Source organism: Nerophis lumbriciformis, linkage group LG17 (genome assembly GCF_033978685.3).
Source record: "Nerophis lumbriciformis linkage group LG17, RoL_Nlum_v2.1, whole genome shotgun sequence".
Taxonomy (NCBI): domain Eukaryota; kingdom Metazoa; phylum Chordata; class Actinopteri; order Syngnathiformes; family Syngnathidae; genus Nerophis; species Nerophis lumbriciformis.
The window spans coordinates 25945019-25966955 of NC_084564.2; the positions used below are offsets into that span (position 1 = coordinate 25945019).

General features: G+C 38.7%; 1 protein-coding gene across 2 annotated transcripts in view; it reads right to left on the reverse strand.

The window, feature by feature from the left end:
* sik2b (salt-inducible kinase 2b) overlaps positions 1–17376 on the reverse strand; it is a 140565-nt gene extending 123189 nt beyond the window's left edge. For both annotated transcript variants that reach the window (XM_061972974.2, XM_061972973.2), the window contains exon 1: positions 17209–17376. In XM_061972974.2, the coding sequence (XP_061828958.1) occupies positions 17209–17346 (138 nt within the window). In that variant the 5' untranslated portion in view covers positions 17347–17376. The remainder of the gene's footprint in view (positions 1–17208) is intronic.
* Between the last annotated feature and the right edge of the window lie 4561 nt (positions 17377–21937).

The window sequence follows — 21937 nt, forward strand, 5'->3', positions numbered from 1 at the left end:
AGAATTCACTATCAGAACTATCCATATAGTGTTATTTCAGAAACATGAAAGGAAGAAGAGGGTGTGTGATCATGGTCAGATAAATCATTCCTCTGTTCATGAAACATGAACAAGAGAAGAGGGCAAATGGTCAAAGACTGTGGGCCACAGACACACAACACAAACATGCACACAACTGGACCATTCAAGCAAACACATAAACAATCTCTCATTCACACACACACAAACATACACTCGTACACTGCAGGCAATAAAATAAACATGGAAAACAAAAAAACAAAACAAAACAAAAACAAAAAGCTCCCCCCAAGAGCTACTAAATATCCAATTGCAAAAGTAAAAAACTAAAGAAGTAATATTAACAAAAATATGCACACACATACACATACACATATATACACGTGCATATCATACATGCATGAGGTGTGGAAAGTATCACATATTTAATATGGAACAACTTCAAAATGCAAAAATAGTTTCCTAAATAATTCCCATTCATCACACCATATGCATAGTTAGGTTCGGATATCAAATAGAAACAAATAAAAATAAAACTCTTATGTATCTTCTGTGTACAAAATAATGTGGTTTAGTGAAAAACAGAAAAAAGAAAAAACAGTCACGTGGCAACATGACGCGTCAACAACCCAGAAAGTAAACAGATCCATGCCTGTCTCCTGCGCAGAAGCACTGCGATGAAAAAGTCTCATTGAAGAAAAATCTAACAAAAATAGTCTTACCAAGTGTCGTATGTCCATGTCTCTGTGTGAGTACCCCCAAGTTCAGTGGAGTTTACGAGGCTGCGGAGATGAACTTTTCAGCCTCTGCTGGATTGTCAAAAAAGTGTTGTTGGGAGCCTTTGGAGAGTTTGATAGTTGCTGGATAAATGAGAAAGGCTTCAAAACCAGCTTTTCGAGCGCTGTACATAGTGGAGTAGCAGGGTCGTCTCAACTTGGCCGTCACGTCACTATAGTCCGGGGCAAAGCGAACGGAGTTACCGGAGAGCTGAAGAGGAACTTTCCTAGCCTCCTTCAGGATGCGGTCCCTATCCGTGTACCTCAGACACTTAACAATCATCGCCCTGGGACGGGGAGATTGTCGCGGGGGGCCGATGCGATGGGCCCGCATGAGCTCCGGAGGATTTGCAGCCAAGGCAGGGAACCACTTGGGGATGTTGGCGGCCAGGTAAGACAGCGCGTTATTTCCTTCTTCGCCTTCTTTGATGTTGATGATTCTAATGTTATCCCTCCTGCTTCTGTCCTCGAGATCTATCATTTTTTTCTCAATCTTCGTGAGCATGCTGGTGAAATTGAGCATAGCGTCCTTATTGCTCTGGACACGTGTTTCAATAGAAGACACTTCATTGCGGACAGATTCTATATCGGCAGCGTGCTTAGATAAAGTATCTTGAATTGTACCAAGTTGATCCTCCAATCGCTGGAATCGCTTTTGGGATCTATCCTCAGCCTCATTGAAAAATTTCCTGAGTAAAGTCTCAAGATAGGCCTCAGTGACGACAGGTGTTTGAGACGAGGACGATCCCGACTCCATTGTTGCCCTTTTCATTAAACTTTTGTAACGGGTGTGCAACAAATAAGGAAAGCGTTGTTCGTAAATGAAAAAATTATGGCAGAAATCCAATTAGCTTAGAGTTTTTTAGAGCATGCACAGGGGAGCTTCAGTTTTTGACGTGCTCTACTCCGCCATCTTGTTTTTCAAAACATCGTATGAAAAAATTAGTGATTTTTTTAGTTGTGATTTCCTTCTCTGCATGAAAGTTTAAAAGTAGCATATATTAATGCAGTATGAAGAAGAATGTTTTAATGTAGACACATAGAATCATCATACTGCTGTGATTATATGCATCAAGTGTTCATTCAAGGCTAAGGCAAAATATTGAGATATATATTGTGTATCGCAATATGGCCTTAAAATATCGCAATATTAAAAATAGGCCATATCGCCCAGCCCTAGTTCAATGATGCCATTTCTGTTTGTCATGTATAATTTTGTCTATTTTGTGTTTATCCTTGAATAAACAGGTCAGTTTCTTGTTACCAACCATTGTGTATTATTCAAACTCCCCTAATTCAGCTGGCTAGTTGTTATCAAGAGTACTAAAACCCTTTTCAACATGATTCTGACAACTAAGTAGGCTAAATAACTTTAAACTTTAATACATGCTCGGATAGGCCAGTATCGGTCAGTATCGGTATCGGTCAGTATCGGTATCGGATCGGAAATGCAAAAACAATATCGGTATCGGATCAGAAGTGCAAAAACCTGGATCGGGACATCCCTAATTGGTATCGGATCGAAAGTGCAAAAACAATATCGGTATCGGATCGGAAGTGCAAAAACCTGTATCGGGACATCCCTAGTTGGACCAATCAAACAGAGCCAGGCGGTCACATGACAGTCACACGTGGACCCCGACTTAAACAAGTTGAAAAACTTATTGGGGTGTTACCATTTAGTGGTCAATTGTACGGAATATGTACTGTGCAATCTACTAATAAAAGAATCAATCAATCAATGAATGCAAAAAAAAAAAAAAAAAAAAAAAAAAAAAAAAAAAAAGTACATCCAGCAGAAAATATACATTATAAACAAAGAGAGGTAGTTAACATAGAAGGTGTCAGGTAATAGATGTCATCTATTGCTGTATGGCGAGTGATTATACAGCTGGACGGAGTGCGGGATAAAGGAGTTGTTCCAGTTTTACTCACATATCCTATAATTTAATAAATGTAATGGGAATTAATTCAACTGTTTCTCATAACAAATAAACTGATTTTAAAAGTGTCAAATGATAAATGCTAATCTCGTGAAATGAAAAGTAAAACTGCATCTATATACATAAAGTAAAGATGCAGCAATAATCGATTTTTAATCAATTGTAACGCCTAAATCGTAAGGCGCTCAAAGATTCCCACCTCTAATTTTAAAGTATTTTTCATCACCACCAACTGAGTATGTTTTCACAGCATTAGGAAGTGGAAAAGGTGTTATTTACTATGACGTATTTATCTATAATTGTTGAAATTAGATTTGTGGGCACTAGCGACTTGTCCAGGGTGTACCCCGCCTTCCGCCCAAATGCAGCTGAGATAGGCTCCAGCACTCCCCGCGACCCCAAAAGGGACAAGCGGTTGAAAATGGAAGGATGGATGGATGGATGGAGAGTTGTTTGGTAGCGGCTAAACTAGCATGCCCCAAGATTGTGAACAGGTGATCACATCTGCGCTGAGCAGATGCACAATGTGTTGAAACAGTGCTTGCCTTGTCTGCTGACGAAAAAGTTTATTTTGATAGTTCACGGTGTATCGTCACAGTGGTTAGTGCTTGTGCCTCACAGCAAGAATGTCCTGGGTTCGATTCCCGGGCTTTGGGGTCTTTTGGTGTGGAGTTTGCATGTTCTCCCGATAACTGTGGGGGGTCTCTCCGGGCACTTTGGCTTTCTCCCACCTCCAAAGACATGCACCTTGGGATAGGTTGATTGGCAACACTAAATTGGCCCTCGTGTGTGAACGTGAGTGTGAATGGTGTCTGTCTATCTGTGTTGGCCCTGCGATGAGGTGGAGACGTGTCCAGGGTGTACCCTGCTTTTCGCCCGAGTGCAGCTGGGATAGGTTCCAGTACCCCCGCGACCCCGGGGGGTGGAAAATGGATGGAATGACAATGTATCGTTTTTCATGGAATAATGATAAATGGATAAATGATAAATTGGTTATACTTGTATAGCACTTTTCTACCTTCAAGGTACTCAAAGCGCTTTTTGACACTATTTTCACATTCACCCATTCACACACACATTCACACACTGATGGAAGGCCATGCAAGGCCCTAACCACGACCCATCAGGAGCAAGGGTGAAGTGTCTTGCTCAAGGACACAACGGACGTGACAAGGTTTGTAGAAGGAGGGGATTGAACCAGGAACCCTCAGGTTGCTGGCACGACCACTCTCCCAACTGCGCCACGCCGTCCCCAATGGATGATGAGTTTGCTGCATTTATTTATTTTATTTATTTACAGACAATTTTATATTACATAATTGTTTCTTTTGTTAATATCAGAGTACGTTCCGCAAATAGGTAATCCCTAGAAGCATACAGTTTATGGATAGGGACCCACAGTTAAAATACACATCATCAGATAATATACAAAATACAGTACAATACAATTCATTTCCAAATCTACCCATCCAATTTCCATTTACAATTTCACACCAACCTACCAAGAATTAATCTTTAAATGCACCAAATTAATCTCGATATCTCATTCAAATTTTATTAAAAAGTTGCATCTTGAAGATTTGCAATAATATTATCATACATACAGAGGTCAAGACCAAAATTATGCAACAAATGTGAAAACCTCAGCCATAAGGGGTGTGCTAAATATACTAAGCAAAATGTAGCAATACATTTTGCTTAACACGCTTTTTAAAAATGCTTAAAGAATGTGATTCTTTTATAAGGCTATCAATCTCATTCCAGATCATCAGGCCTCTCTACAGGTTATACTAAAGTTTGTACACTTTAGATGACAATTTTTCCCTCTTAATAAAGGTTTACTACTGGTGTTATGTCTATGAGAAGGAGTGGTCACTGGAATTTGCTGGCAGAGTCTAGAATTTAATACGTATACTATGTTATACATAATACAAGGAGTGTGGAATCTGAGATAACTAGGATACGTGTTATACCATATGACATTGCAGTAGTTTATATGTGGTACAAATAGAGTCCAATACAGAATTAGGAGAGTGTTAAGAGGAAGAAAGTGCCTCAATTTTAAGAGTAGACCGACATATTTAGATAATTTACTCATTAAATATTCAATATGGCTTTTGAAATGTATAAATCCATTTATGTAGACTTTAAGGAATTTAGTGCTCTCAACTCTCTCAATTGCTTTACTATTTTTTTTAATCAGTACCTTATCAAAGTCTTTCATGGCTTCTTTTTGAACGAAATATAATAAAGTTTGTTTTATTTATATTTAAGGATAATTTATTACATTCGAACCAATGATGTACTTTGATTAATTCACTATTGACAATAGTTTCAAGGCTTTCAGGATGTTTGTTTGACATAAATAAATTGGTGGCATCAGCAAAAATGTATTTGTTAAGAATAATTGATGAGTTCACAAAGTCATTTATATATAATATAAAAAAGAAGTGGTCCCAATATGAAGCCTTGTGGAACTCCACATGTTATAATTTTACTTGGAGATTTGCTGACATTTATGTGCACATATTGCTCCCTTTCAAATAAGTAACTTCTGAACCAACTGAGTGCAACCCCTCTGACACGTTGCAACATCTTTTTTATTTTAATGCTTCAGGGATGCAGGACACGTATCAAGCAACATCAATGAGTGGGTATCGCTGTGTGGCTCATTAAAAAAGTAAAATAAAATCTTTGGATACAGATGGCCTGCAAAGCAGGTGGCCAATTAATACAGCGGTCATTTAAAGGGGTAATTTTTTTGTCATTTGTTTTTTTTTTCACATTTAAAACACTTCCTTGTGCTCTACACAACATGTAATGGTGGTGCTTCGTTCAAAATTGTGTATAGATTTGGTTTCACAGATCATCTTCAAGCTGCTTTCTGACTATCTTCAGAAATGTACCATTTTGTGGGCGGTCCTATTTACATGCCGAAGCCCTCCTCCAAGCCAAGCCCCCTTGGACTGCGTATTCCCTGACTGCTGATAAATATAAGTACGCTATTTTTTATTCAAAATGGCAACAGCGGAGGATTTTAGCATGCATGTTCATGTACGAACCAGTCTGCCACACAGCAAAGGATAGACAAAAATAAGGAACCTGTTGACAACATATCTGGACTACAACTGAATAAAAAGGTGGACTCACGCAACGCTCTATGGTAAACATCTACCTTATATGGAGGTATCCGCTGATGTAACTAAGGCAAAATACTTCACAAAATGTCAAGTTTGGAAGAAGACAAGATTGTTTTATAAATATCTCCACCATGTCTCCATAATTTGATTTCAAATTTTTGGGACTTATGGGGATGCCAACTACACAAAAACACTTACCAACAGGTAAGACAAGTTGGTTTTGCATAATAGGCCCTTTTTAAAATTAAATAAATAAGACACTAGCAAATGCAGAAAATATAGCTACTGGTGGTAGTTATATCAAACTTGCTAACCCTCCCAATTTTCCCGGGAGACTCCCAAATTTCAGTGCCCCTCCCGAAAATCTCCCGGGGCAACCATTCTCCCGAATTTCTCCCGATTTCCACCCGGACAACAATGTTGAGGGTGTGCCTTAAAGGCACTGACTTTAGCGTCCTCTCTCACCTGAAAAGGAGACTATTATATACAGTATGTCTCCGTTATCCATAGATTTATCTATAATCCATAAAGTAGGCAGGCACGGAGCTATTTGTCAGTGTGTTTATTCCAGCCGGCAAGTTAAAAAAACTGGCACACAACATCCGGATTCCCATCATGCATTACTTCAAAACTACGGCAAGTAGTAATGTCCAAAAACATAACAGAGACGAAGCAGAAGAACGGAGAAGAGACATGGCGACGACGAGTAAGAAGAAGAAGTACGCTTGCAAGTTACAAAATGATTGGAAAAAATAATTTCAGTTCATCCAGGACAGCTCGAAGGGGAAGGGGTATGCTGCCTGCAAATTTTGCAGATCAGACTTCTCCATTGAACACGGTGGCCAAACGGATATACTCATTCATGAACGGATTATTTATAAACAGTATATATATATATATATATATATATATATATATATATATATATATATATATAAGGAATACTTGAAAATATATACAGGTACACCCCCCCCCACCCCTAAATTCGGAGGTCTCAAGGTTGGCAAGTATGAGTTATATTTGAGGTTTATGTGTCTTTTTGGCATTTGCAGTATATTTCTTTTGCATTTGTTGTTTTAGTTTGTTATATTGCAGCATTTTCCTGTTAGATGTGTTGTATGTTGTTTGTGTATTTTAGTAGTAATGTGTTATTATTTATTATTCGCTTTTGTAAGAATTTGATTTTTTTTTCTTTCATTTGAATCCGTCATTAATAGAATACGACATCATTAAAGTTTAGATTAAATCAATTGTCAAAATTCAATAATAAGGTTGTTTGAATCAAATTGGGAATGTGTAACACAATCTAGAATGTCTTGCAAAATGCTTCAAACCCAGCATGGAACACTTCACTGTTCACTCAACACAGATGTTGAATACCATTAAAGCTCACCTTTATGCATTCACACACAAGCGCCAACATTTTGGAAACAAGGATTATGTGATATAAGGAAGGGACAAATATGATAAATCTATTTGTGGCAGCATTGGACAAAGCTAAGTTCAAGTTTCAATTTTGAATCTCATAGCACATAACTGTAGTTAGAAACAGACGTCTCACTAGTATTTAAAGACAGGGGAGGCTGAAGCCCTCCAGTAAATGCACTGATAATTCTAATTTTAATCATGATGCATTATTATCATAATCATTATCCACTAATTACACAGTAATCCTCCATCAGGGATATTAAAATAATTGTTTAGGGGGCCAGATTTCTACAAAGCTAACTTCTCCCTTTACCATACCATTATTATTATTCTGTATGTTCTGGAGAACCAATTTTGTCAGAATTACAGGAGCGCTCTGCTGTTTTAATGACCATCTGCAAAAAAAATAGTTAAAGATCATCTCTAGTATTTTGAAGAATCTGCTGAAAAATGAGAGTCTCTCACAAGTTTTTTTAACTGAAGTCGTAGGCCACCAGTTGAATAGCCGAAATTATGGAAAAAAAAAAAAAAAGAAAAAAAAGAGGATCCAAAATGGAACCTTGAGTAACACTACAAGTATAACTAAGGAAATGGAACAAATGACTACCGACTGCATTCAAAGTAAACAAGCTAAAATAACACCTTAGTTACCATACATCACATTACGAAAAAAGTCGAACTGACGAAAAGGGGAGGACCTATGTATATCCCAAGTTTGGACTACAGCAGTCCTTCTCAAATAGTGGGGCGGGCCCACTTGTCGGGCACGGTGTGATGCCAGCGGGGGACGCTTGTGACCTGGATTAACATGTTTTTTTTGCCGTACTAGAATATGATGTATGTCGCATTTAACTTCACTGTACCCACGGTGAGAGACGAGGAAAGACTGGTGTCCTTTAATGTTAATAAGCTTACAATGTTATGCAGAGATTTAGTTATAACACTTCTTTAAAGACAAATTATACTATTTATAGTCACGGTGGAGAGTGGGAGGGCGCAAAATATTTTCTTCTTTCTAGGGGGGGCGTAACAAAATATTTGAGAAGCACTGGACTACAGTGTTCAATGTTTGCTAGCAAGGTAAAAATGTCAATGCAGGAATCTTCCAATATGTTTACAGTGGTCCAAGTTCCTTTATACCAGGGGTTTTCAACATTTTCCAAGCCGTGGATCTCTAAACTGATGGAGAGACGTAGCAGGGACCCCCAACTTGTATGAAATTGTGTTTGATTAAACTAGTCTTAAGGGTACCTCGTTATTGTGCAATACTTAGATAGTGAAAAAAATACAGTATAGCGATGCCAAAAGCAAGCTGGCAACTAATGCACTAACTAAAACCGCTGGCTGGATACCAGCGCCGCTTATTATTAGCAGGAAACTAGAGCGCTAATTGTTAGCTATCTTAGATGCTATGTCAGCTGCGGAAGGCGGCGTATACCCAGGACCAGTCGCCAGCTCATCCCAGGTCCAATGCTAACATGAATATTATAAAATAACTAGGTGTGAATGCATGTTATTATTCATGTTTATATTTTAAACCTGCAAGGTACAGTGAGTTGGGTGGTCATACCACTACCATTTATAAACTAATGTGTATTTAAAAGCATTACAATTTGCAATGGGAATACTAAGAAATACATTTTAGACAACGTACACAACAGGAGCACTCTAGTGTTTTTAGGAATTTGCTCCAAAAATGTTTGTCTCCCGAGCTTTGAACTGAACTCAGGGGCTGGTGTGGTCTCATTCCGGGCTGGACTTGGCCTCCCGGGCCGCCAACTGAAACGCCCTGTCCTACATGAATCAGGTATATAGGAAAAATGTATTAAAGTTTTCCATGTAATATTTTGGAGACATAACAAGCTGCATGGAAAAATATTGTTATATGTGTTTTAAAAAGCTAGTTTCAACCAAATTAAGTCAATATCTCGTTTTTTTGTGCTCGTAAACATACTGTGTGTATGTGGAGCGATGACGTAAGTTTAGGTGGAGCGGGGGTTCTCCAGGAGTCTAACGATAATACCACAATAAAGACCAAATTGAGCCACACAAAGTCTTGGGTCCTTTCGTGTCGAAATGAGATGATTTGTCTAAAAAGCTACCAGTTTCTATTCCTGTTCAAACGATGATGAAATCGAAAATGTATACTAAAATGTTTTGCGTCAATGTGAATTTCCTCACACTGTAATTGTCCACATGCTTTTTGCTTTCTGTCCGTTAATATACAATGTGAACTTCCTCACGCTGTAAGTGTTTACATCAAGGATGTCCAAACTTTTTTCACCAAGGGCCTCCAAAGTCAAAGTATACAGGGGCCATTTTGATATTTTCCCATTTTGTAAAAAAAAAATGCTGAAAACAGACATTACATATTTTTAAAGACTAAATTTAGTGTGAACTTTGTGTTATATGTGACAAAGTGTACTAATACTAGTTATTTCAACGGTGTCGCAAGTGCAGCAAAAGGGCCATTTGCAGACAGAACCTTGGGTTTTGTTGGCCCACAACATGTCGAAAAAAAACAACAATACAAAGGTAAGAAAAACAGAGCAAAATTACGTTATTTAATGAGGAAAAAGCTTAAATGTTTATATTAATAACTAATAATATTAATAATAATAATAATAATACAAAGTGTCCCTCAAAGCTGGCACTATATATATATATATATATATATATATATATATATATATATATACACACACAAGAAGACAGTATATATATATATATATATATATATATATATATATATATATATATACTATCATATAGTGCCAGCTTTGAGGGACACTTTGTATTATTATTAATATCATTAGTTATTAATATATATATATATATATATATATATATATATATATATATATATATATATATATATATATATTGTCTGCTTGTAGCATTTTTTTTTGTGAAAATACCACAATATCCTCCGCATTAGAGCTGCACGATTATTTTTATTGATTTTATTGAAATCATGATCATTAATCAGTATTATTTACCATGTTATGTAAAACATATGTTATTGTCCTTTCTATATTAAACAAACAGTGTGTGAACTGGGCTTTTATTTCAAAATTAAACTTAAAAAAAATTCATCAGCTATAAAATAACATTTACAAAAGGCAAAGAGCTAACTACAAATAAAAATGCCATTGCCGAGTGCGATCATAAAGTGCAAACAAGTTAAACAAATAAGCACATACTCCAAGGAACACACTGTACTGCTCACAGTATAATAAATAAATGATAAATGGGTTGTACTTGTATAGCGCTTTTCTACCTTCAAGGTACTCAAAGCGCTTTGACATTACTTCCACATTTACCCATTCACACACACATTCACACACTGATGGAGGGAGCTGCCATGCAAGGCGCTAACCAGCACCCATCAGGAGCAAGGGTGAAGTGTCTTGCTCAGGACACAACGGACATGACGAGGTTGGTACTAGGTGGGGATTGAACCAGGGACCCTCGGGTCGCGCACGGCCACTCTCCCACTGCGCCACGCCGTCCCTATATACATAGAACATGTCTTTGTAACAAACAAAAAACCAACATTATATCCATTATTAATGCGTGTCTTTGAGCGGTGAATGGATACGGGGTCCCTCGGTGCACCGTTGATGTTCCGGTAGTCTGTACGTTGGACATTTGCGACGGTGGCAGGCGGACTGCTCTGTGAGCAACCAGAACTATTTGGATTATCAGCTTCACGTCGCGGGCAAACACGGCAGTTGAGGAAAGAAGGGACGTTTTTTTTATGCTTAACCTGTTGCCGCAACTCAATGTGTTTAAATGTGCACACCAACACAGCTTTGCCGTGCAACCTGTGACGTTTGTTTATACACACGAGAGCACTTCCGGGTTAGAGGATGCGTAGCGAACAATGAGGTGCGCGGGTGTGTTACGGGGTTAAATTGTGGGTCACTCTGTGGGAGAAGAGAGCACCATTGTAATAATGCATTCATTTTTCCGAGTATTTTCGGGAGCTAAAGGCGACCAGCTTATCAACTGTCAGTCACCCTCTCACTCACTCTCACATGAGTTCATTGTCTTTTGGTCGGCCCCTGGTGGTTGGCTGACTTGGTTGTGAAAGTACCTCAATTAATATGCAGCTGAGCCTGCTTTTTAAATGTTAGAATAGAATAGAATAGAATATTAATATTATCTGCAATTACCCTCATTTAATCGTAGTGGCCAAAATCGTAATAACGATTAAAATGTGATTAATTGTGCAGCCCCTACTCCACATCCTTAAGACTTTTCAAATTCTGTATCAAATGTTCGGCTTTTTTTCACGACATTACGTCTTTTTGCTCTTTTTTCTTTTCTTTTTACTGGGGTTTTTTTTGACAACATGTTACGGGCCAACAAAACTTGAGCTACGGACCACAAATGGCCCCCGGGCCGCATCTAGGACAACCCTGGTTTTTCACAATAAAATTAAAATAATTTAAAATAATTACTGTAGCGCGAATGAAAAAGTAGCTAATTTTGTTTGAGGACAACTTTAGCATTGATATGCATGTGTGCGCACACTCAGTAGCATTGAGTAGCTCTTTTTTTACAGGTAAAGCGTTTTGACAGAACACCGGTGTTCTGAAAAAATGTGCTGCTTCGTAAAAAATGCAACCAGTTGCATAATCCTATAGTTTGCAAAATATAGGATTTTGATGCAATGTTTAGAAAATGTCCGAAATAGGTCCTGGAACAAGTACTTCTGAAGTTTTTATTATCATTCTTCATATATGAGCTTGTCAAAATACTGTATATTTTGTTGACATTCATTTTGTCACCATACAGTATAGTCTTGTAGTTCTCAAACTATTTTCACCAAGTTTCATCAAACACTTGGCTCTATAAGTACCACCATAATGACCAACGTTTATAAAATACAATAGCGTACTCTGCCTTAGTAGTATTTAAAAGCAAGATAGAAGTTTTATTTATCAAGCATATTTAATATTTTTGGCCACTGTTACATTACACACAGGTTGAAAAGTAACAGTGTTTGAATGTATAAAAATAAAACACTGTACTTTAATCAAGTGATTCTTTGGCATACCACAAGATGAAACACAGTTTTGAGAATCACTGATATAGAAAAACAACCAGCCATGCATTTTAGGTTAATCAAGGTCTATACCTTTTTTATTTTGGTTTGTTTCCTGGTAATTAAAACAATGCAAAAAATAACCGCAATATATAGCAAAAAAATGTTTACCTTAATTGCAATGGTTATTTTGTTCAAGGAAACCTTTAGCGTTGTTGCGTATGATGGGCAGCAATTCTTTATGGATAGACTACTTTTCCAGAACTCCGGCCCTGACTGTAGTTGTGACAGGTCTATGGTGTTTAGTGATACTGCATTGGCTATCAAAATAGTACAGGTGCTGAAGTGTACACAACCAATATAACTATATAGATAAATAGTAAGGGTGTAACCATTGATCGATAGATTGATTTATATTGCTAAATTTCAAGTATATCAATCTGTGCTCAGCAGGTTTGCCTTTCGGAACACAGGTATTGATCCAATATCATTTTAAAAAGGGAATATATTAAGGGATTTTATTGATACTATAAAAAGGAAAACGTTGGATTAAAGAACGACAGACTTTATATGACGTTTAGCAGTTTAATGGCTAAACGTGAAGTCTATTTGCCCGTCAAAACAAAAATGGCGGTGGTCGAGAAAGGTCTTAAACGCAAACATCGCAAGACAATATTATAAATTAAGACAAAAACTTTCAGACGCCACAACAAAGAAAAACAACACAACACAACAATATAAAGCTACAACAAAACCTTGAGCCACAAAAGACTCGACCGACACAATGGAAATGACAGCGGAGCAAGTTGCGGCCATGCACCGCCTTCCGGGAAACAACAACTTGCAGCCAAGGAGAAGTAATTTCACCAGAAACAAATACATAGAAGAGATGGTAACATCCGAACCCAGACTCGTCCATCAGATTGCCAGATGGAAAGGCGTGATTCATCACTCCAGAGAAGGCGTCTCCACTGCTCTAGAGTCCAGTGGCGACGTGCTTTACACCACTGCATCCGACGCTTTGCTATGGACTTGGTGATGTATGCCTTAGATGCCGCTGCTCGGCCATGGAAACCCATTCCATGAAGCTCTCTGCGTACTGTACGTGGGCTAATTGGAAGGTCACATGAAGTTTGGAGCTCTATAGCAACTGAATGTGCAGAATGTGGGCGACCTCTTTGCACTATGCGCTTCAGCATCCGCTGACCCCTCTCTGTCAGTTTACGTGACCTACCACTTCGTGGCTGAGTTGCTGTTGTTCCCTAACGCTTCTATTTTCTTATAATAAAGCCGACAGTTGACTTTGGAATATTTAGAAGCGAGGAAATGTCACGACTAGATTTGTTGCACAGGTGGCATCCTATGATAACCTGACTCTCGCCAGATCCTTGTAGTTCACTGAGCTCCACACAAGGATCTGGGACTTCTCAATAGGAGATGTATTTCAGAAGGCGGGGCCTTGTTAAAAAAATAATTGTATGTGATTGGATAAACCACTTGTCTGTTATCTTGAATGACGTGCTACTTCAACCACTCACATCGAAATCAACCCGTGACGCTGATGAGAGCGACGCTGGGAAATCCAAAACAGAACAGCCGACATATTGGATAACGACGGAGCGAAAAGTTAGACAACGTTTACTGAAACAACGCAGCAATGTCAGTAGACGATCGATGTGGCAAAACAGTTGCAATAGCAGAATCAATGTCAGCACACGACTCCTGGCTGCGTGCTGCCATTGTTGTTTGAATCAAACAGTCGCTTCGGCGCTACATCACATCTATTAAATCCCGCCCGCCGATCCTGATTGGTTCATTATTATATCACTGAGAGCGGCCCATTCTGTCACGAATGTTTGTAGAAACAGTCTCCATGCTTAACTGCTTGATTTAATGACATTCAGACATTTCTTAAATCAATAACGAAGCAGCTTTTCCTCATCCAGAAACAACCACACCGGTTGTTTTCTGTCGTTGTGGCTTTTGCCGCCCTTTGAGACACTTGTGATTTAGGGCTATATAAGTAAACATTGATTGATTGATTGATTGATTGATTGTATACACCTGTGGCAAGGCCAAGTGATTAGGACACCTGATTCTGATCATTTGGATGGGTGGCCAAACACTTTTGGCGATATAGTGTACCGGTAACAGGAATATAAACTTCACAAGCAGTGTCCAGTATACAGTATTTATTTCACAGGCACATTTTTTATTTATTTTTTTGCTAAATTGTACTGAATCGATTTGAACTCACTGAATTGTTTCAGATGCTATCGTTCTGGGACGGCGTGGAACAGTTGGGAGAGTAGCCGTGCCAGCAACCTGAGGGTTCCTGGTTCAATCCCCACCTTCTACCATCCTAGTCACGTCCGTTGTGTCCTTGAACAAGACACTTCACCCTTGCTCCTGATGGGTCGTGGTTAGCGCCTTGCATGGCAGCTCCCACCATCAGTGTGTGAATGTGTGTTCAAATGGGTGAATGTGGAAATAGTGTCAAAGCGCTTTGAGTACCTTAAAGCAGTGTTTTTCAACTAGTGTGCCGTGCGATACAGTCTGGTGTACCGTGGGAGATTATCTAATTTCACCTTTTTTGGGTAAAAAATATTTTTTTGCAAACCAGTAATTATAATCCGCAAATAAAGTGCCGTTGTTGAGTGTCTGTACTGTTTGGAGATCGGCAGACTTACCACATTATACTCTTCCATATCAGTAAATAAATAAATGATAAATGGGTTGTACTTGTATAGCGCTTTTTCTACCTTCAAGGTACTCAAAGCGCTTTGACACTACTTCCACATTTACCCATTCACACACACATTCACACACTGATGGAGGGAGCTGCCATGCAAGGCGCTAACCAGCACCCATCAGGAGCAAGGGTGAAGTGTCTTGCTCAGGACACAACGGACATGACGAGGTTGGTACTAGGTGGGGATTGAACCAGGGACCCTCGGGTCGCGCACGGCCATTCTTCCACTGCGCCACGCCGTAGGTGGCAGCAGGTAGCTAATTGCTTCATAGATGTCGGAAACAGCGGGAGGCAGCATGCAGGTAAAAAGATATCTAATGCTTAAACCAAAAATAAACAAAAGGTGAGTGCCCCTAAGAAAAGGCATAGAAGCTTAAGGAAGGCTATGCAGAACAAAACTAAAACTGAACTGGCTACAAAGTAAACAAAAACAGAATGCTGGACGACAGCAAAGACTTACTGTGGCGTAAAGACAGCGTCCACAAAGTACATCCGAACACGACATGACAATCAACAATGTCCCCACAAAGAAGGACAAAAACTAGGGATGTCCGATAATGGCTTTTTGCCGATATCCGATATTGTCCAACTCTTTAATTACCGATACTGATGTATACAGTCGTGGAATTAACACATTCTAATGCCTAATTTGGACAACCAGGTATGGTGAAGATAAGGTCCTTTTTTAAAATATTAATAAAATAAAATAAGATAAATAAATTAAAAACATATTCTTGAATAAAAAAGAAAGTAAAACAATATAAAAACAGTTACATAGAAACTAGTAATTAATGAAAATGAGTAAAATTAACTGTTAAAGGTTAGTACTATTAGTGGACCAGCAGGACGCACAATCATGTGTGCTTACGGACTGTATCCCTTGCAGACTGTATTGATATATATTGATATATAATGTAAGAACCAGAATATTAATAACAGAAAGAAACAACCCTTTTGTGTGAATGAGTGTGAATGAGTGTAAATGGGGGAGGGAGGTTTTTTGGGTTGGTGCACTAATTGTAAGTGTATCTTGCGTTTTTTATGTTGATTTAATAAAAAAATAAATTAAAAAAAACAAAAAAACGATACCGATAATAAAAAAACGATACCGATAATTTCCGATATTACATTTTAAAGCATTTATCGACCGATAACTAACAAAAACAACTGAAATATTCTTGATTGCTATAACAAAGCAGGTGTGGGGAATAGCGGTCAAGGAAGACATTAAACTGCTATAGGAAAATACCAAAAAAAGAGAAAAAGCCACCAAAATAGGAGCGCAAGAAAAGAACTAAAACACTACACACAGGAAAACTGAAAAAAAATCAAAATAAGTCAGGGCGTGATGTGACAGGTGGTGACAGTACACCTACTTTGAGACAAGAGCTATATTGATGCATGCTTGGTTATGGTTTAAAATTCATATCCAAGAATTGCGACAATGACTTTGTATTGTCAATATCGGCTGCTGAGTTTCAGTTTTTAATGATTTCTGCTGGTGGTGTGCCTGCGCATTTTGTACAAAATGTGCCTTGGCTCAAAAAAGGTTGAAAAACACTGCCTTAAAGGTAGAAAAGCGCTATACAAGTATAACCCATTTATCATTATAAAAATAAAAAGGAAATCGTCCCTTTATCGTTTCGGCAACCAGATATTGAACCGGTTTATTGTTAAACGAATAGTTACACCACTAATAATTAGAATGTGCTAAAAAAAAAAAAAAAAAAAAAAAAAGAGCAGTTGACGATGTGTTGGTGATTAAAAAAAGGGTGTTATTGTAAAGGTGGTGTGTACAGTCCGGCATGTTTACACTTCCCAGCAGCGTTAGCGCTCTCAGCTCTTACCGGCAGTAGCTGCTGCCAAGCGGGGTTAGACGTGCAGCCGGTCAGCCCTCTCTGGCAACAAACATTCTGCTACCTCAAACAACTTTTTCTTTTTATCAGAAACCATGTGTCCACAAATGTCGGCGAGAACCTCCAGAGGTGTCAAACGTCCACCCTCTTTCCCCCTAAAAAGTTATGTAACGAGGGGGTAAGGCTAACTCCACGGTAGCCCAAGTTAGCTTGCAGGCTAACTTTTTTTTTTTTGTACTCACCTCCGTCTTGGTTATGCGATGTCGCGCCAGTTTGACGACCGCAAAGTTGCCCTTTCCTAAAGTGCGCTCGATGTCATAGAAGCCCACACGGACGGGACCCCGGAGCAGCGGTTTGTGGACGCTGTCAGCCATGACCATGCTGTTGTCGACGGCAGACGAGCGGGGTGTGGGGGGGTAGCGGTGCTGCCGCGGGCTCACGCGGGGCTTCCTCGCAGCCGTTAGGAGATAAAGAGCCACAAACGAACCGCCGCCACGGTCACTGTTGGAAGCGTGTCCATTAAAAAAAAAAAACACGAGTGGTCCGGCGACTGTGGCGACACTCTCCTTCAAAGCAGCGGCGGCGACATTTAAAAAAAAAAAAAAAAAATCTTTGTCTTTTTTTTTTCCCCCCCACTCCTTTGTCACCAAACGGACACCTTTATCCGGTCACAATGGAGCTTTAATGTCCCGGCTTGATGTCCCCTCTATCAGCTAGAGTTGACTCGCAAAGAGGCATCATGTTCTCCGCTTGACGTGCATTGACGTCAAAGCCATGGGGGTATTTGTACAGGGGGCGGGGCCTCCGAGCCGCTCCACACTTCGGTGCCAATTGGTTGCCAAGACAACCAGACCCACCTCTTACGTCAACCGGTGAAAATTGCTATTCCGAAATGTGTTTTGCTCCGTTGCACGCATAGGTAACTTTTTCCCTTTTTTGTAATTAGCCTTACTGATGGCAGGTAATGGGTTAAATCTCATTTTAAAACAAAAGTTAGACTTCAACAAACTTTAATGATCCACAAGGGAAATTGTTCCACACAGTAGCTCAGTTACAAAGGACGGAAAGGATAATGCAGGTATAAAGTAGACAAAAAAATGTACCGTAGTAGCAATATAAAATATAACATATATGTAATATTTACATATTATATATACAGTATATTATACATACTAATATATTATATTTGTGTATAATATATACAATATATACAAATTACCATGTACAATATTACAGTGTATGTAACAGCTGCAGCCAAAAAAAAAGGGCAGCATAAAATAGAGAGTAGATCCAGCAGAAATGTTACATTATAAACAAAGAAAAAGTTGCATGCATTGATGTAATAACACAGTGGAGTGTATTAAGTCTCGCCTCCAGACCCACTTTTATTCTCTGCCTTATAACACTGCGTGAGTTGTGTGGTCCTCTGGGTTTTTAAATTGTTATTTCTATGTATTCTTTTAATTGGTTTTACCCTATAAAATCGTTTTTAATCATATTTATTTTTAGATTGGTTTCATATTTATTTATTTTGTTTTTATTCAGTCATTGGTGGAGCTTAAGATAGTATTTGAATCTTGTTTTTAATATTTTCGTGCAGCACTTTGGAAAAAATGTTTGTTGTTTAAATGTGCTATATAAATTAATTGGATTGGATAGAATTGGAAACAAATATATAACTTCTGAACACACAGTTCTACTTAAAAAAAAAAAAAGGGACATGCGGTAAGAAATGGATGGATGGAATACATCTCATAATATTGTACAACTACATTATGAATAAACAAGGACTCATGAAGTCATCATTACAAATCAGGTGCTCCAGTCAGCTACATATTACCACCACCTGCAGGCCAAAGTATGCAATTGCAACAAATACACTTGCTTTCAAGTTGGTCTAAAACAGGGTTCCCCAACCTTTTTTCTACCAGGGACCGGTTTTATGTATGCATTATTTTCCACTTGTGGCAGATAAAAACAGCAAAAAAAATGATCATGAAAAATGAGCCTCTGGCTACAATCTGGTGCACTAACATTTTATATGTCCATTAATGTGCATTGTCCAATGTACTATAACAAATAAGTCATATTATTTTTGGTGTATTTAGTGCAACGGGCGAAAGTTAAGTGGGAGAAAATGCGGTAGTTTATAAATTAATTAATGTTTCTGTGCGACCCGGTAGAAAATGCGTCACTGACCGGTACCGGTCCCTGGACCGGTGGTTGGGCACCACTGGTTGGGGGCCACTGGTCTAAAGTACTGTACGAGTAACCTACTGCAGTGACTCTCAAACATTTTTCACCAAGTACCACCTCCGAAAATACTTGGCTCTCCAAGTGCCAACATAACGAAAAACATTAAAATACAGTAGCATAGTAGGCCTAAGTTTTCATTAAAAACAAGGCAGATGTTTTATTTAACAAGTGTATTTAATATGTTTGGCCAATGGAACACAGTTTGAAGACTGTGTTTGAATATAGGAAAATAAAACACTGTACTTTAATCAAGTGACTCTTTGGAGTACCACTCAATGGAGCCCATGTACTACTAGTGGTACACGTCCCACAGTTTGAAAATCCCTGGCCAATTGTATTGAACCAAATTAAGACGCTATATTTATTTTGTTATACTGTTTGTCTTCATTAGAGTCACAAGTGACACATTCAAACAAACAATCATTCACACTTACACCTATGGACAATTTGAGTCACCAATTAGGCAGGAACCCGGAGTACTCATACACTTTAACTGCGATTTAAATCCTCAATCTCCCGATTGTTGTGCTAACCACTAGTCCACACTGCGCCTCCATGGTATCTTTGGCCAAGAGACCAAACCAACATTCTGTCAGAGCTTTTCTTCCTGTCACTAACACACAAAACATTACCTCTCTAGGGGGGAAAATGCCTCAAAGGTTGGACAAGTTAATAAAGAACAAAAGAGGAGTCGTGATGCAAATTAAAAAAGGGGGGAAAATGATATATGTGTGTGTATTTTTTTTTTTAATTTCGAAAAATAATATTTTGATATATAGTTTTATATATACATATAAAAATGAATATATATATATATATATATATATATATATATATATATATATATATATATATATACATATGTGCACCCCCCCGAAAGGGACAAGCGGTAGGAAATGGATGGATGGATGGATGGATGTATATACGGTATATATATATAGGGAATAAGCGGTAGAAAATGGATGGAATTATTTTAACCCAATGTGGCCCCCGAGTCAAAACGTTTGGGGACCACTGCTCTAACCCATTCATAGTTGAGTATTGCTTATTAAAGGCATTTGTTGTCCACTATGATAGACAAATGTCACACCAATTATGTAGAGATATTGTAATACTGTATAACAATAAGCCCTTATTTTGGGCACATGATCATGGCCTGGGCTGTTGTAAATATTTGAATATTTTTATTTAATTTAAATCCATAATTTTTAGTTCAGATCAAATCAATTTTGCGGTCAATGTCCAAAAATAAGGTTGTTTGAGTCAAATTTTCATCAATTCATCATTTACACCCCTTTGCAAAAATGCAAAATGGTTCATTCCTTTATGACACAGACGTAATAAAGTCATCAAAGCTAACCTTTATGCATTCACACACAGCGCCAACATTTGGGAACCAGGATAAGCTCTGGAAAGAAAGGTAAAAATATGATTTATCTGTTTGTGGACAATGTTATGATTTAAGTTTACATTTTGCATTTCATGGCACATAATTGTGGTGAGTTCAAGTGAACTCGATTAAAGTTTGAAACAAAGGCGTCAATAGTGTTTAAACCTTTAGTAAGTGCGCTAATAATTATAATGATGCTTTATTAATTATAATGATCATACAGTAAACTAATGATCCTAAATGAATCAGAAATCTAATCTTAGAGACATTACAAGCTACATAAAAATCTTAATTAAGTTTTTACATATGTTTTGAAAAAATGCTAGTTCTAACCAAAATAGATTCAAGGTGGGATGGAGGTCCTTCGGGAGTCTGATAATAATTATAAATAAGTAATATTAAAGACCAAAATGGGGCCACGCAAAGCTGCAAAATACTTCAATTATGGACTTACTCGTTACTAAGTGTACACATGCCCTTGCCAAGACATGTTGCATGATGGCAGCCATGTTCCTCAAACAATTTTTCTCACATTATTAAAATGTTGTGGTGAATCGGCTGCACACCCTAAAGTTAGAGTGGGTGTTTGTAGAGCACGTTGAGCTGTGCGTGAAATTTCAAATCCATTCGACTAATGAGGTAAAATTTGGGGCTATTCTGGTACATAACTGAATGTTTATAATAATTGCTATTAGGGCTGTCTTCAAATAGTCGTAGAGTAGTCTGATTCGATGGTCAACCTCGCAGTTGAATCGTCTGATATCAAACCAGCCTCCCCTCCACATGGGAGGAAGGTGAGTTGAGTATCTGCTGAGAACCCTGATGCACAGCAGGTGTGTTGGGAGGATGATGGATCTTCTGTCACGGCCCGGGCGCATCCTAATGCGCATTCTGCACAGCTGCAATCAATCAGCAATCTGCACACCTGAAGCTGATGAGACGCCGGGCTTCTTAAGCCAGAGCAAACCTGCGTTCCTGGCCAGAACGTAGCGACCTGTTCCCGTACAATAAGCCGACATCGCTAACTTTATGCTCCCTCTCTCTCTCTCTCTGTGTTTTCTCCTCCTCCGTGTTAATTTGTCTCGTGTTACCGTGTCGTCCAGCAGCATTCCTCCGTTCCCTGATTACAAGCTGTGTCTCGTCTTCCCATATCCTCTCTGGTTCCCTGGCTGCCCCTTTTGGATCTCGACCTCCCGCCTGGACACTGACCTTTGACGCCTCGCTCTTGCCCCTGACCTCCTGCCTGTCCCTGGATCTCCGAGTTTGCCTTGCCTTCTTGGACTTACGCACCTGGCTCAACACTTCCGGTAACACTCAACATACAC